The sequence below is a fragment of the Rutilus rutilus genome (assembly GCF_951802725.1).
Source record: "Rutilus rutilus genome assembly, chromosome: 25".
NCBI lineage: Eukaryota > Metazoa > Chordata > Actinopteri > Cypriniformes > Leuciscidae > Rutilus > Rutilus rutilus.
In genome coordinates, this window is record NC_140229.1 from 16,136,853 (window position 1) to 16,152,409 (window position 15,557).

Consider the following 15,557-nt stretch of genomic DNA (forward strand, 5'->3'; position numbering starts at 1 on the left):
ATGACTTGCCTGTAAAAATAAAGGTATAACAAGTGACTAATTGAATATTAATTTGGTAACACTTTACTTAAAGTCTCTCTATATAATTCCTTTTAGTTATTTATTGTAGTGCAACTTATAAAGCATTGAATGATCTCATGAATAATTGTAATTATTCTAATACATTATAATACTTATGTTGCGCCTAAAACATGACAAACAAACAATTTCAGATGTAACAAAGATTCTGCAATGATTATAATGCATTTTAACTTTGCTTACAATTATTTATGAAAAGATCAAATGCATTGTAACATACATTATGAATACCTTTATAGTGCATTATACATAAAGTATTTAAGTACATTTTACTGAGGAAGAGAACCTATGAGTGTATATTTTGCTTAGGTTGACTTAAAGAGAGAAGGACCTTTGTGTCTGTTCGTAATTAACAGTATAAATAATATGTGATTTAATGACTTGTTTTAATGGGTTTCTCACAGATCCATTTATAATCATCTTTACATGGATAATTCGTGGAAACGTTTGTAGGCCTACCTATTTTACATTCAATGATTGTATTTTAAATTTCGTTCTAAATGTTACTTTAAATTAAGCTATGAGTAGCTCTGCATAAAGACGCAGAGAGGATACATGTACAGAGGATCTTGCTGCACGTGCTCTCAGGCAAGAATTTTCACGCAGTTGTCACGCAGACGCTCATTTACTCCGAATTCATAAACTTGCATATAAATAGGGTGCACATTTTTTTGTGAATGAGACCCACTATCTTTCACTCACTTGTTCTTCTCTGTTGTTTATGATGATCAGATCTGCTTCTCTCTCTCTACAGTCTCTTCTGCTCTCAGTCCAGCTCTTCTTATCAGAGGAAATGAAGTAATGATGGTAGGGATGGGGCCGATCCGATCCAGTATCGGTATTGGGACCGATACCAGCGTAATTCACGTATCGGATTTTCCCGATCCAACCTGCGGAGATATCCGATATCCATGAGTCATGTCTGCGCAGGCCCGGATTGGCTAATCGGGAGCACCGGGAAAATTCCCGGTGGGCCGGTCTGTTTTATTGGCCAGGAGGGCCGGTGTTGTCATGGCACTGGGTTGAATGCTTTCGTTATGGCTCCAGTCATAGCGCAGCCCCACTATTTTTTTTTTTTTTATTATTATTATTTTATCGCAGCCCCACAAAAAAATAAAAATAAAGTCACTTTGTTAGAGATGTGCGAACAAAAAATAAGAGATACAAAACATGGATAATAGCCTATAGGCGCAAAGGCGGCGCTGAAAAGGCCAGAATGATAAAATATCTCTAGAAACTAATATCTCTAGAAACTCAAGCGGCCAAATAGCCTACGAGTCAGGGCCGTACCCACCATTGAGGTCTCCGACTCCGAGATCCGGACCTCGGTAATTTTTCCTGAGTGTATAATGAACGTTGTGAAATAATTGCCTAATATTACCTGCTGCAATGATTCGCATATCGCGACGATAACCGACCTCATCATCTGAGCTGCTTCAGCACTCAAACACCGCTCGTCGGCAATGGCAAAATGTTTGAGATGACCGATCAAAGCAAGCGGGATTTAAGTTCACAGAAGCGCGAGCCACGGCCGCGCGCGAATCCCAACGCGACGCTTCACGAGATAAGGTGCGTGGCCAAACTAAACGGCTGTTTTACGATAGAAATTTTAAACGACCGACATAAATAATCACTTTACAAAGACTGTATCAATCTAAGCTCATCTTCAGGAAGGGGAGATTTACAGGTAAAGATAAAGAGACTGAGAGAAGAAGAACGAGAGAAGGAGATGGAGATGAGAGAGGAGAGCAGGTAGAGCAATAGCCTATTGCATAATAATGAGAATAACTTTATTACAATAAAAAAAAAAAGATTATTAATTGCGACTTTTTATCTCACAATTGCGAGTTTACATCTCGCAATTCTGACTTTATTTCTCAGAATTGCGAGATACAAAGTCAGAATTGCGAGATACAAAGTCAGAATTGCGTGAAATAAAGTCGCAATTGCGTGTTATAAAGTCAGAATTGTGAGATATAAAGTCAGAATTGCGTGAAATAAAATCGCAATTGCGTGTTATAAAGTCAGAATTGCGAGATATAAAGTCAGAATTGCGTGAAATAAAGTCGCAATTGCGTGTTATAAAGTCAGAATTGCGAGATATAAAGTCAGAATTGCGTGAAATAAAGTCACAATTGCGTGTTATAAAGTCAGAATTCTGACTTTTTTTCTCGCAATTGTGACTTTATATCAAGCAAACTCTGACTTTATAACACGCAATTGGGAGATATAAAGTCAGAATTGCATGATATAAAGTCGCAATTGCGTGTTATAAAGTCAGAATTGTGAGAAAAAGTCCGTCTTTTTTTCCCCCTTAGAATAGGAATTTATATCTCACAATTGTGAGTTTATATCTCACAATTCTGAGAAAATATGTCAGAATTGCGAGATATAAACTCGCAATTGCGTGTTATAAAGTCAGAATTGCGTGATATAAAGTCGCGCAATTGCGAGAAAAAAAGTCAGAATTCTGACTTTATAACACGCAATTGTGACTTTATTTCACGCAATTCTGACTTTGTATCTCGCAATTCTGAGAAATAAAGTCAGAATTGCGAGATGTAAACTCGCAATTGTGAGATAAAAAGTCGCAATTATCATTTTTTTATTTTTATTTTGTGGCGGAAACAAGCTTCCATATTGGGGGAAGTGCCAGATAGCCCTTGAAAGATTGGGCCTTATATACTGAGGGTTTAATTACATTATTTTAATAGTCAGTCGGGAACTAAAGTGGGCCGGTCTAAGGCATGAAACTCCAGGGCTGAAAATGAGTCCCAATCCGGCCCTGTGTCTGCGCTTTAACGTTGTCTGCTGAAATGACTCCAAACTGTTTGCGGCTAGTCAACATGTCCGCTGTGTGGAAATACTAAACACTGGAAACACTGCAGAGCAAGACAGCAAAATGCAATGTTTGCAAAGCCGTAATTCAGAGCTCTTTGAAGGTCACCTCGCGTCGTACAACACAACGAACACAATCAATCAAACATTTAAAAAAGCACCACGTTACTGTGAGTTCACACCAAACGCGAATAGCGCCTCAAATTCGTGTCTAGTTGGACGCTTGAATATTTTTAATCCATTCGCGCGTCCAGAGTGAAATTGACACGCGTAAAAAGCTAAAGTTTGAAGCAAAATTGACGCGTCTCACTGTCTGTTTGCAAGATGGCTGATGTTTATCGAGCATTCATCGTATGTATGTCCCAAAAGGCAACTTGAGGTAAGTATAAGGTCAGAAAAGGAAGTCAGAAAAACAGGAAATCCTGTTAAGAGGAAAAATCCTTTTCTGAAAACAAATATCCAACTGGAAGGGTTTCAAATTGATTGTCATGTCAATATTTATTACATTCCCAAAATGTCAAATACTTGAGTCTTGAAATATAAGAAAAGTGCAAGTGTAAACATCTTACACACACACTATATGAAGGGTGATACTCGCTCAGATGCGGTAACTCTCTCGATGAATACTCGATAAACATCAGCCATCTTGCAAACAGACACAAGTCAATTTCGCTTCAAACTTTTGCTTTTTACGCGTGTCAATTTCACTCTGGACGCGCGAATGGATTAAAAATATTCAAGCGTCCTTCCCATGTTTCCCGGGAATGTTCATATTGCTGTAAAAATTAAAATAAAATAAAAATTGCTTTTGTTAAATGTGAGATTATTATTAGTTGTTTCTTCAAATGGGACTGCACCTTTATGCACTTCTGCTTTTGAGCCTTTATTTTTAGACAACTGTGGTCAAGAACATGTGATATCCTGTTAGAAAGCAAAAACTTGCAAAAAAATGATTGCTGACTAGACAAATAACTCTCCTTGTACTCATTTACTGCAGATCATTATGAAAAGTTGCTCTTGTATAAATGTACTCCTTCACTACAGTTATAATCTTTGTATAACAAAATCATTAGTTGAGAAATAGTTGCATTTATTATGGTGAACAAAACCACCCCTATATACAAATGTATATGTATATATATATATACAGTATATATATAAAAATTTGAATGATTTTTCTGAACACTATAGGAGCTAGGAAACCGAATAACCGGTGTAATCATGACAAGAACATACAATAAACAGAAAGAAACACAGGGCTTAAATATACAGATGAATGAAACCAACAGGTGTAACATAACCAAATCAATGAGAAAATCAAAATTGTATTTACTTTTTCATGGACTGCGCTTTAATACAGTACTAATACTCCGTATTTCATTTTAAAAATATTTATTAATAGGCCTATGAATTATGTTATTTTCTACTTGTAATTATGATTACAAATTATGAATGAGTATAGCTTTGCATGGGAGTATTAACAGTGGTAAGACAATGGCCCACTACAATACAACACATGGCGCAAATGCACTTTAAAAGATCCGAGTTTGATTCCCAGCTCGAGGTTCAGCCTTCTCAAGCCAACATAGTTCGTTTGAAATGTACATTTATTGATTCGAAAAATAGCTTCATTCATTGTCTGTCATTTTTATTAGAATTAGGCTGTTTATATTTAATTGATACTTAATAAGAACATTGTAAATATTTTTAAATACTTTCCCAGTCACTGCTGCTTTTTTACAAGAGTAGGCCTATCCTATTGAATCAGGGACAATACTAATTTAAAATAATGTTAATTTAAAAATAACTTGAAAATAATATTATAATGTTGTGTAGTCTATCATAATATAAACACAGGCAGTTTTACTCATTAAGAAATTTAGTTGTACAGTTAGTCTAAGCCGTGCATTAATTTGAACGGTGACAGCTATTATGGCGTCTTGTGTTCTTGACCCTTAATAAACATTTATTAATGCTGTCACTTAACAAATCTGCTTTACATCTCAAATAAAATTAATTGCTAATTACAACAATAAAAATGTAAAGCATGTGCAATCGTGACATAATGGAAGTAATTGGGAATCATGTAGCAAACAGTACACATTTTATTTATCCATAACCATTATAACTTTTGTGTTGTTTTGGTCGCTTGGCTGTTTCCTTATAAAGGTCCTGCAATTCAAGTTTTTCATCAGATGTGTGATTTTATTTTTAAATATGATTTCATTATGTTGCCGCCAGCCAATCGCTACATTGCTGATCATGATTTCAGGTATCGAATTATCTGTCCTTTCCAATGAACACAAGAACGCACAGTAATCTCAGACAATTTAATTCAGATATTTTTAGTTCAAATCAAATCAATCATGATCAGTTATCTGTCAAATCGTCCCAGATGTATTAAGCGAGGTATGAAGAATTGACCCCAGTTAAATGAAAACAGAAAGCAAAGTGTGAACATACTGTAGCACGTGTCATACAAAGTTAAAGAAACATGCCAATATCTTCTATAATCAGTAAAACTAACTGATGAGTAAACGAGATGGATGAAGTTCACTACTTCTGTCTCGTGTGGTTTGTTTATTAACTCCTGACAGATACCACAAATTGATGATGAGGATTAGGCATTTTTCGCTATCGTTGGTCAAGAAGATGCCTGTTGCTAACGTGCCTTTCCCGAGTGTGCTGCATATCTTTGAAAATTACCTATGAGTATGAGTTATTGATGATACAGGGGATGCCTGGCCGGATGAAAGACAGAGCTGTACTGCTTCACTGCCTTGGCACGCAGGGTATTTTCTACTCATTGTCTAACACATTGAAAGCCTACTTCGTGCCAAAAGTTAACATAACTGAACGTGCCTTCTGTAAATGCTGTCAGGCGCCTCACGGGACAGTTATACACTATATTGCTGCTTTGCAAGAGCTGATTGAAATGATTCATGATCAGTTAGTATAGATTGTGCTTAGCCCACGAATACGCAAGAGACTTTCACTAGAAGCTGATCTCACACTGGATATAGCTGTTACGAGAGCAAGCCAGATTGAATCATGCTAAGTTAATTGGTCAGTGAGCGGTAAAATCAAACGTGTTGGATGTTGCTGATGGTCTGCAATGCAGATGTATTTTTTTATGTTTTTATTATAAATGATATCAATCTAAAAGTAAAATATGAATTGAAAATGAACATGAATTTCACAATATCTCCATCTTGTAAGCTGCGGTGAAGTCAACCAGGAAGCAGAGTTGTGTTCCTTCATATCCTGTGTTGATAAAATTAACGTTTACATGTCGGTCAGACCGTTTGTGCCTAAGGAAGCTACAGACTCTATGATCAAAATACTTGTATGAGTCTTTATCTCATGATTTGTAACATTTTAAAAATTACTTTTAATTTCTCTATAATATTTGGATGTGAAATAAATTAAAAAGATTGCATCTTTAAGGGAAACATTTTTGACGAGCATTTAAAAAAAAAAAAAAAACATTTTAGAGGATGTCAAACTAATAAGTGGTTTCTATTACTAAAAGACATTTCCTCACATAAGACTGACGTCAGTAATATCACAGCATATTTGCATGCTCATGTCAGGCAGCCATAAGTTAAAAGCAGACTGATGCTGTTGTAAAGCACACTAAGTGCATTATCAAGAGATAAACTGCTTTCAGGTCATGTATCTGTGGAAATAAAGACTGAACATTCCCTAAATTTCTACTGTGTCCTCAATCATTTTTTGTCTAGGAAGTGGATATTTGCCAGATTTAGCCGTTAGCCTAGCATTAACAGTCTGTTGTTCCTATGTGAGGCTGCAGACTCTTGATCTGATGTGTGTTGGAGCTCATCATTTGGTCGTTTGGCATCACTGGAATTGAGATATCGGAAGTTTAACAGTTTTATTATAAATGTTGAGTAACGCTTCTAGCCTATACATATTAAAACAACAGAAAACTGCAGAGAATCTACACACATGAAACTGTAAAATATAACAGAAACAAATTATTCTGCTTAATGATTTAATAATGAAGATGATTACAGCAGAACTTGTAGCTTACAAATAAGTACAACTATTTTTTACAAACACAATATTTTACATGCTTCCTAGCAATCACATTTTATCATATTTTGTTTTAACCCCTTACTCTACACCCCCCATTTTGGCAAATGGGGCATAAATGATATACCGAAAATAAAAAGGTTGCTGCTCATAAATCATTCTGAATATACACATAACCAACATATATTTAGAAAGTCAACACTAGAGAGTTTACAGTTCAAGACTCAGAATTACTCAGACTGTTATTAATATGGAGAGACTGTATATAAGCTCAAACATAAAAAAAATAAAAATAAAAAAAAATTAAGAATATAACTTTTAAATGTATACAAATATGATGTCTGTGTTATAGATATATAACCCATAGTAATGGATGTTGAACAACAATAATCTTGGGCCATCGGCGATCTTTGAGCCTTTTAAGATGCTTTTCTCTCACATACCCTTTTAAAAACGTTATTACATGAATAATCATGCCATCCTGATGAATACAGCACAGCACAGTCTTCCTCTTTGCCCATGTTACTATTTGGCTTTCCAGCCGCCCAGGAGCTGAAACTACAGATCAGCATTAGATGTTCAGTGCTGCTTTCTGTGTGATATGATACTGACTGTAAGAATCATTTATTAGATAATAATCAGTTCAGTTCAGTGTTTTCTCACCCAGAGGTCAGTGTGCTGTTATCAACCCATTTCCATGTGCCCTCCACATCACTGTCAGTCAGACCAATCCAGATTTCATCATCAGTTTTAAAAAGATCCTAATAATAGAATAGGAGTGAAATCATTTTGTAAAATGTAAAAACAAAAAAAAACTAACACGCATCTAATGTAAGTAAATTAATCATGAATCTGAATCAGTTAATCAGTAGCCGCTTTTCCACTTTCAGGATTCACGGTTATATTTATTAGCTTGCAATTCGATTTTGATCTCTACTCAGTATCGATTCATTTTGATATATAAGTAAGGTACAACAGGGCTAAAGGATATCATACAAATATTATATTAATCATATCATAAAATAAAAAATATATGTTTATTATTACTACTGTAATGCCATATTACATTTTTATGGGATCTCCTTCAAAGCTTTCAGATTCTTTATTGATTATTGATTTTGGGGATCCTCATATCTCCATCGATTGTACCCTGCCATCTTTGCTTTGGTCATCCATGTGGCCGTTTCCCATCCACCATTAAGTGGTAGGCGGTGTTAGCGACAGTGGTATAGTGGCCATACCACTAAAGACGCCTTTGCCACATTTTCTCCATAATTCGCGCAACACCCATTTGCCACCGGATTGTATCATTACAGCAGTGGTTAAGGAGAGACTACTACCGTTCGTACTACCATTCAATATTTTTGACTAGAGACAGATTGGTATACGTTTATCGCATAAAACTTCAGTGACTTCTTTCCGGTCCATCCAGGCCGCGTTCACCCTCCCAAACACTTCGTTATTGATACCACCGTCACTTTACAGGTGCAATCCTGGGTACTTAAAGGGATAGTTCACTTTGAAATAAAATTTTGGTATGTTTTAGCTTACCTCAAGGGCATCCAAGATGTAGGTGTCTTTTTTTCCGCAGTAGTTTCAATTTTGATATTTTTAGGTCAAACCGTTCTTGTCTGTCAGTCATATAATGCAGGTCGATGGTCACTGTCTCAAAACACAAGCACAGAGTCCAAATTAAAACAATTCCCCATCGTCCAAATTAAACCATTCCCAATCGTAAGTAGCCTACACATTGATGGCCTAAGACACGAAACGAGCGGTTTGTGTGAGAAAACGAACAGTATTTATATCGTTGTTATCTCTTGAACACAGCACACGTCCAAATGATCTGACGGCGCGGGCGGGTATAGATATATAAATAGATGTCGCCTTCGCTACTGCAGTTCATTGGAACGAAACCGTAGCCAAGGCGACATCTATGTATATATCTATACTCGCCCGCGCCGTCAGATCATTTGGACGTGTGCTGTGTTCAAGAAATAACAACAATATAAATACTGTTCGTTTTCTCACACAAACCGCTCGTTTCGTGTCTTAGGCCATCAATGTGTACTTACGATGGGGAATTGTTTAATTTGGACGATGGGGAATTGTTTTAATTTGGACTCTGTGCTTGTGTTTTGAGACAGTGACCATCGACCTGCATTATATGACTGACAGACAAGAACGGTTTGACCTAAAAATATCAAAATTGAAACTACTGCGGAAACAAAGACACCTACATCTTGGATGCCCTTGAGGTAAGCTAAAACATATCAAAAATTAATTTCAAAGTGAACTATCCCTTTAAAGCTGTTTCTCTTTATCAGGACTTCGCCACTGACCAGGATATATCCATCAGAAGGATTGGTTTCCAAATATTCAGTTTTCTTGATGTTGAGGCGGAGGCCATATTTGCCATATTTGCATATTTGCATTCTATACCTGGATTTGGTGTTCCAGTTCTTCTCGGATGGTGGCAGCTAGCATAATGTCGTCAGCATATAGCAGGGCCCATGGGACACCCTGTTCCAGGTCTCGAATGATGGTGTCCATGACCAGGGTGAAGAGAAGCGAGCAACACTGCAGAGCCTTCGTGTACACCAACCTTCACAGGAAAGCTATCAGAAATGCCAGTTGCACATCTCACATGACTGCTGGTGTTCTCATAGAGCATTTGAACCCAGTTAATGAGTTTTTCAGGAGGCGGGTATAGGGCAGTAATTGGAACATTCTGTTGGGTTGTCTTTATTCTTGAAAATAGGGACTGTAATGATTGTGGTCCAGTTAGTTGGTACATGGCAAAAGTCAATGACAGCATAAAAGAAGGTTGCTAGCCATTCAATCATGGTGACACGCAGCTCCTTCAATTTCCAAAAATCCGCTGGCAGATTGTCAAAGCCTGGTGCTTTGCAGTTCATTCTTTCAATGGCTTTTGCAACTTCAGTTGTAATACGAGGGGTTGGGCCGGCAACCGGTGGGGTAAAAGGCGCTACTCGCCACCTCGTACATTTATACGATTTTTAGACAAAACAAACTGCTTTAATGATTTATTTTCCCACAAAATGTGTTGATCCATCAATGTTCAGTTAGAACATAGGCCTGTAGGACTATACATTTTTCCTGCTATCATATTATTGCATGTGTTCTATTTAGCCTTGTTGTACCTTACCCTACATGTTCATTTTTCTCAAAGATAAAAAAATATTTTTCAACTAATGTTGCAAAAGGCTCCTCGCTAGTTTATTTTTCTTGCTAACTGTACAGTTTATGGCTTTTCTGAGATCAATGTAACGTTACCTGAGATTGTTTACAAGCTGCTTTATCCACGATTGAAACAATGATTGAGCGATTACATGAGACCTGTTACATTTCAGAAAGTTGTACTGGTTCTTTAATATACCTTCTGATGTTTATGTATGTTATTTTGTCCTGTAACAAGTAGTAAAACGGAAGAAATAATTGGTTCAAGTGCATTCCCGATTCACTTGATCTGAGGTGCTACATCGATCTGTTACGACATATTATAAGTACTTGAAAAATACTCTAAAAATGTCCTCTTTGCTCCGCAATGTTTTTTCACTGTGTCAGATAAGGATGTGTGGCGTGAGATCGGGAGATCAGTGTCAATTGCTTGAATCTCATGCTGAATGCGTGAGAGTTATCAACTCTGCGTCACACAACCCCACCATTTCACCAGCTGACTGAAAACTAGCTAGAAGGCAAAATGAGCTTGACAGCAGCAAATGTTTGGACTTTACACAAAGACTTAAGATTTTGACCACTGTTTTACAATAAAAAATGTTACAGTGACAGTAATTTGTTAATTTGTGTCAGGAGTGCACATCAATCACTGAATCAAACTGGTATTTGTCATTTCACATAACAAAAGAAAATGCATACATATTCAGTTGCACAGTCAATGGAAACATGGCTTATGTGTCACTCACTTGTTCATCTTTGTTGTTTATGATGATCAGATCTGCTCCTCTCTTCAAACAGTCTTCTTTACTATCAGCCCAGTTCTTCCGCTCAGAGGAAATATAGTATAAACTGGATTTATAGCACTTCCATCCATCTGGTAACACAACCAGTTTAATTATGAGTTCTCATCTACACTAAACTGAAACTTACTAATAACAGCTGGTACACACAACAGAAACACTCCTTCATTTGAATGAAATCTAAACATTTGTGTAGTTGTAGTGAAGTTCGAGATTACCCATTTGACGAAGGTGTTTTGACAGTAGTTTTTTCTCCTCATTTAACTGGTTATTTTGTTTAGTCATGTTGTCATTATTATTCACTAATGCATCATTCTTTTTTAACAAGTCTTGGATCTCAACAAGTAGCTTTTTCATTTCTTGGATGTATTTTTCCTCACTGTTTTCATACTCATCAGTCTTTGTTCTGAGTTCGAGACCCAGCAATATGATCGCCTCAACCAGAAGAACACACTGCAGCACCAAACACACTGTCGCTTTTTTGTATCTTCTGTTCTTCACAGAATCAATTCCTGAACACGACAGACATGAAGATAAATGTTTCCTAATTACTCACATGATTGCAATGTGTGTGTTAGTTGTTGTTATAATGAAATGAATCTCAATACCTGTGCTGTTCCTCTTGCACATTTTCAGTCGTTCAGAGTCAAATTGTGTAAGTTGCTTGTGTGGACGCCGCTGTGTACTGATGCTTTTAGAGATCAACTTTAACTACACCACTGTGACCACACTGAATTGTCATATCCTTTCTACATACAGTACATATATATATATCAGGGCTTAAAGTGAAAAAAAATCCTGAGCCTGAACTTTCTGTGGCTCAACCAGGACTTTTACCAAGCCTGTTTTTTCTATTAACCAATTCTATGAGCAACAGCACAGTCATATTTTCAACGCATTAACAACTATTGTGCCAAAATAGTACTATAGGCTTACTGTGTCAAGAAAATAACAACTCCATTCTCCATATAGCGTGTGTACAAGCTACATAGCTGCCAACTTTTGAGTTTTGCTGGAGTGAGATTTATGGCGGCGGCGGGGGGGTTTGGGGGGGGATGTAAAAAAAATTATTGCATCACAATAAGTGTATTGTGATTGTCGAAACATTTTAGTAACTAAACTGAATTTTATTAGGCTTAGTGACAACATGTTACAATGTTTAGCCTAGGCTACATGGTACAATTTCTGGTTTTCAATTCAATTCAATTATTGTGATTTGATTTAATATTGACTCATTTGGATAAATATTAGGTAGGCTACACAAGATAGGCATTAATTTTTCTGAAGAAAATAACAACTCACCTAATGCTGTAAACATACTGAGAGATATATAATGCGTTTTTATTATAATAACAACTTTATTTAATAAGTAAAAATATAATAAATGTGTAATATAGTACACATATTTAGCAAAATACTCTCTATAGCTATAGTCATCAAATGGCTTTCCTGAGGTAAATGTAATGTGACATAATTGTTCTCCAGCTGTTTTATTGACCCCTTTGTTTGATTGATTGGTCGATATTATGTATGAGGAATATACATTTCGGTAATTTTACTGTATCTTTCAACATTGTTCATTCGTGTTTATTTACTAGCTAGAGATGATCGGTTCACCTGCCGCTAGGGATCTGTCGTGTCCACTGATCTATATAATGTCATTCTATATAGATAAGTGGTCGCGTCACATTTACAAGCGCCAAAACGGTATTTATTGTTTGAATTTCGTAATAAAAGTGACAGAGTCTGAGAGCTGAGATTTTTTTATATCATAAGTAACCTGCTCTGTCTAGTCTGTCGGTCTCCGTGTCCTCTTTGCTTCGCGATTTTTCTGTGCGTGAGAAAATTAATGTGTGTCCTGAGAGCGTGTGAAGTGTCAATTGCGTGTGTCTCATGGTGAATGCGTGCGAGTTGGCAGCTCTGAAGCTAACTGCGAACTGGTTCCTACACAAGATCCGCCCTCCTCTCTAGCAATTGGCTAAGACAACCTAATATCATGCTCCCATTGGCTATGACAGCTGTGCGCGCTGACTCTTGAATCAAGGTGGTAGGTTGAAGGGGACCGGTGTGTTATTCAAGTCAGATTAGGGCCTGTTCACATATCGCGTCTTTTGCGCACTCAAGTTCGTTATTTCAAATGTAGCCGCACGGTATGCACGCTAATAATGGAAGCGACGCGACGCGACGAAAATGTCTCCGACTGTAATTTGGAGCCTGATAAATAAATCTCAAGCCGGAAATCCGGCCCCCGGCCGGAGTACTTTAAGCCCATATGCAGGGTGCGATTTGCCGGGGGGGGGATGCGTGGGATTTCCCCCTTTCTGGTCAATGTATCCCTGCCTCTGCTTAATTATTTTTATCCCCCCCTCAAAGTGATCAGTGCTACTACACTAGTGGCGAGGCGGATCACAAAACTTATCACGGATCCGTGGTTTGATTAAAGTCCATTTTATTTTAAAATGCGCTACTTTGACTGGCTCCGCAGCCTCTCTGTAATCACCACTCTGCCGACTTGCTCAATGTCCCGCCCACGGCGCTATATGATTAGTTACACCTCACAAGTAATAGCCTATCAACACTTGCGAGACGGTTGCAGGTATTTTTTTACGCCGCATATTCAGCATATTACTGAAGCGGGAATAAACATCACAATCTGATTATCTGTTTCTATGATGACAAGCAGAGTTAGTGTCCCAGTCACACCACTAGCTGAGAATGGCCGAAGTTACACATACGGTGTTTTACTCAATTGAGGCTAAACGCAAAGGTTTTTTGATTACTCACTCATGGTGTGTTCACACCAAACACGAATTTAATTGTTTGCGCGAGTAGATTACATACAAAGTCAATGCAAAGACACGAATAGACGCGAGGCGCTGGGCGGCGCGAATGACGCGAATTGGGCGACGCGTTTGCCGCGAAAGCTCGATAATTGCCTCAATCGCGTCTTCCGCGCAAGTTGAAAAAATTCAACTGGAGCGGAAGATTCGCATGACGCTTTGTTGCGCAAGCCAATCAACGAAGAGCTCATTGATACGTCCGGTGGAAGCGGCTGTCATCCAGGCGCAGTTCCTGGAGAAGAACTCATTTATGATGAGATGCGCCCCAGTTAACGTGCAGTGCAAGTGACCGCGGCGCGCCTATGTCTGCTATATTTGCTTCTAATTTATTAAATACATGCAATTCGTTGATGAAAAATGTATTAAAATTAAGATACAATTTATACAAAACGAAATTCACTTTAAAGAAAGGCTTTCTACAAAACAAAACTTAATGAAGTGGTCAAAATCATGTCTGACCCACTCCAAGTCTCCCGATATACTGCACATCCTATCTTTCTCCTGCTGTTCACTTTTCATAAATCAACATAGATGGAAAAAAATAACATTATAATATTTTAACAAATATGAAACTAAATGAGCTTATTTAATGGCTACAACACATATACAGAATCTCTGTACAAATTTCTGCACATTCATTTACTGCTTCTGAATTTTGCACACATAAGTTGAAAGGCATTTGTTTGTGCATAGTGTTAAACATATCTGCAACATTTATCAAGTTCACGGATAATTGTGCGTTCATTTATTAATTATTATCTTAATGAATAATGCAACAAGGACAAATCATGTAAACTGCCTTGTTTGTTTATTCAGAATCAAATGGATCCGAATGAAGAAAAAAAAAAAAAAAAAAAAACGTGAACAATGATGAACAAGAATGAACTTTGGATGGCCTAGGAGGAGTAGGCTAGGCTTAGTAGGCTACAACTCTAATTTAATTCAACAAGGTTTTAGAATATAGAATAATTTTAAACAAAATAAATATTTTTAAAGTTTATTATCCCGGGCCCGGTGTGATGCGTGCGAGTGGAGGAGACGCTGAGCATGACACGTGACGTGTTGCATTTTGTAACACAAGTGCTGGATCAAGGGCCGGCCCGGGTCGGGTCAAGCTCGGGCAGAGAATCTAAGCTCTGATTTATCTGATCCTGTCCATTAGCTTTGATCCATGTACGGCTTTTCAGAATGTCACCAAGTACAAATATTTATGTAATTTTTACAGTTTTACAGTTTTACATTTTTACATTTTACATTTTACATTTTTTGCGAAAACAGCTAGCTAGCTGGGAACAATGAAAAGGGTCCAGAGCAGCAAATGCAGTGAATGAAGTTCATGTTCTCATGATTTATTTTTATGAATAAAAATGTTTCAAAACATCCCCCCCTCTGTTTTTTTTCACAAATCTGTATATATGTCGACTACTAGAAAAACTAGTCATGTTGTTAAGGCTTTTGATATAAATGCAATCACATTTTTTTCACATTTAATTATTTTTATTTTTTTATGGAATCAATGGTTCAAATTATTGATTCCTCTTAAATGTGAAGTGTGTAGTCTCTGCATCACTAATCTCACCAGACAGAATTCAAGGAAAAAAATAGTCACCCCCGAACTCACTCAATTTTTTGAGTTAATGTATATAAACACATTCAGTAATGTGAGGCCTTTTACACACTTCAGCTTTAATTGTGATTTTGGTGGATGAGAAACTGCACACATGTATCACTTACAAAACATAAT

The 15,557-nt window shown here is 37.1% G+C and overlaps 2 protein-coding genes across 10 annotated transcripts in view; one reads left to right on the forward strand and one right to left on the reverse strand.

Annotated features, from left to right (window-relative positions):
* cadm2a (cell adhesion molecule 2a) overlaps positions 1-15,557 on the forward strand; it is a 434,133-nt gene that overhangs the window by 227,717 nt on the left and 190,859 nt on the right. The gene's annotated exons all lie outside the window — the stretch shown is intronic.
* On the reverse strand, positions 766-11,981 carry LOC311285367 (uncharacterized protein). The gene is made up of 5 exons (XM_084400996.1): positions 11,582-11,981; positions 11,192-11,485; positions 10,920-11,047; positions 7,636-7,733; positions 766-968 (listed from the first exon to the last, which is right to left on the reverse strand). The coding sequence occupies exons 1-5, from the start codon at positions 11,601-11,603 to the stop codon at positions 863-865; spliced, it is 648 nt and encodes a 215-aa protein (XP_084257122.1). The 5' UTR covers positions 11,604-11,981; the 3' UTR covers positions 766-862.

Coding starts and splice junctions, on each gene's coding strand:
- LOC311285367 (XM_084400996.1), bottom strand. CDS start 11,603: ATGTGCAAGAGGAACAGCACAG. Junction 7,734..10,919: donor TAAACAACAAAGATGAACAA/GTGAGTGACACA, acceptor TTCTATTATTAG/GATCTTTTTAAAACTGATGA. Junction 969..7,635: donor AACAGCACACTGACCTCTGG/GTGAGAAAACAC, acceptor ATATCTCCGCAG/GTTGGATCGGGAAAATCCGA.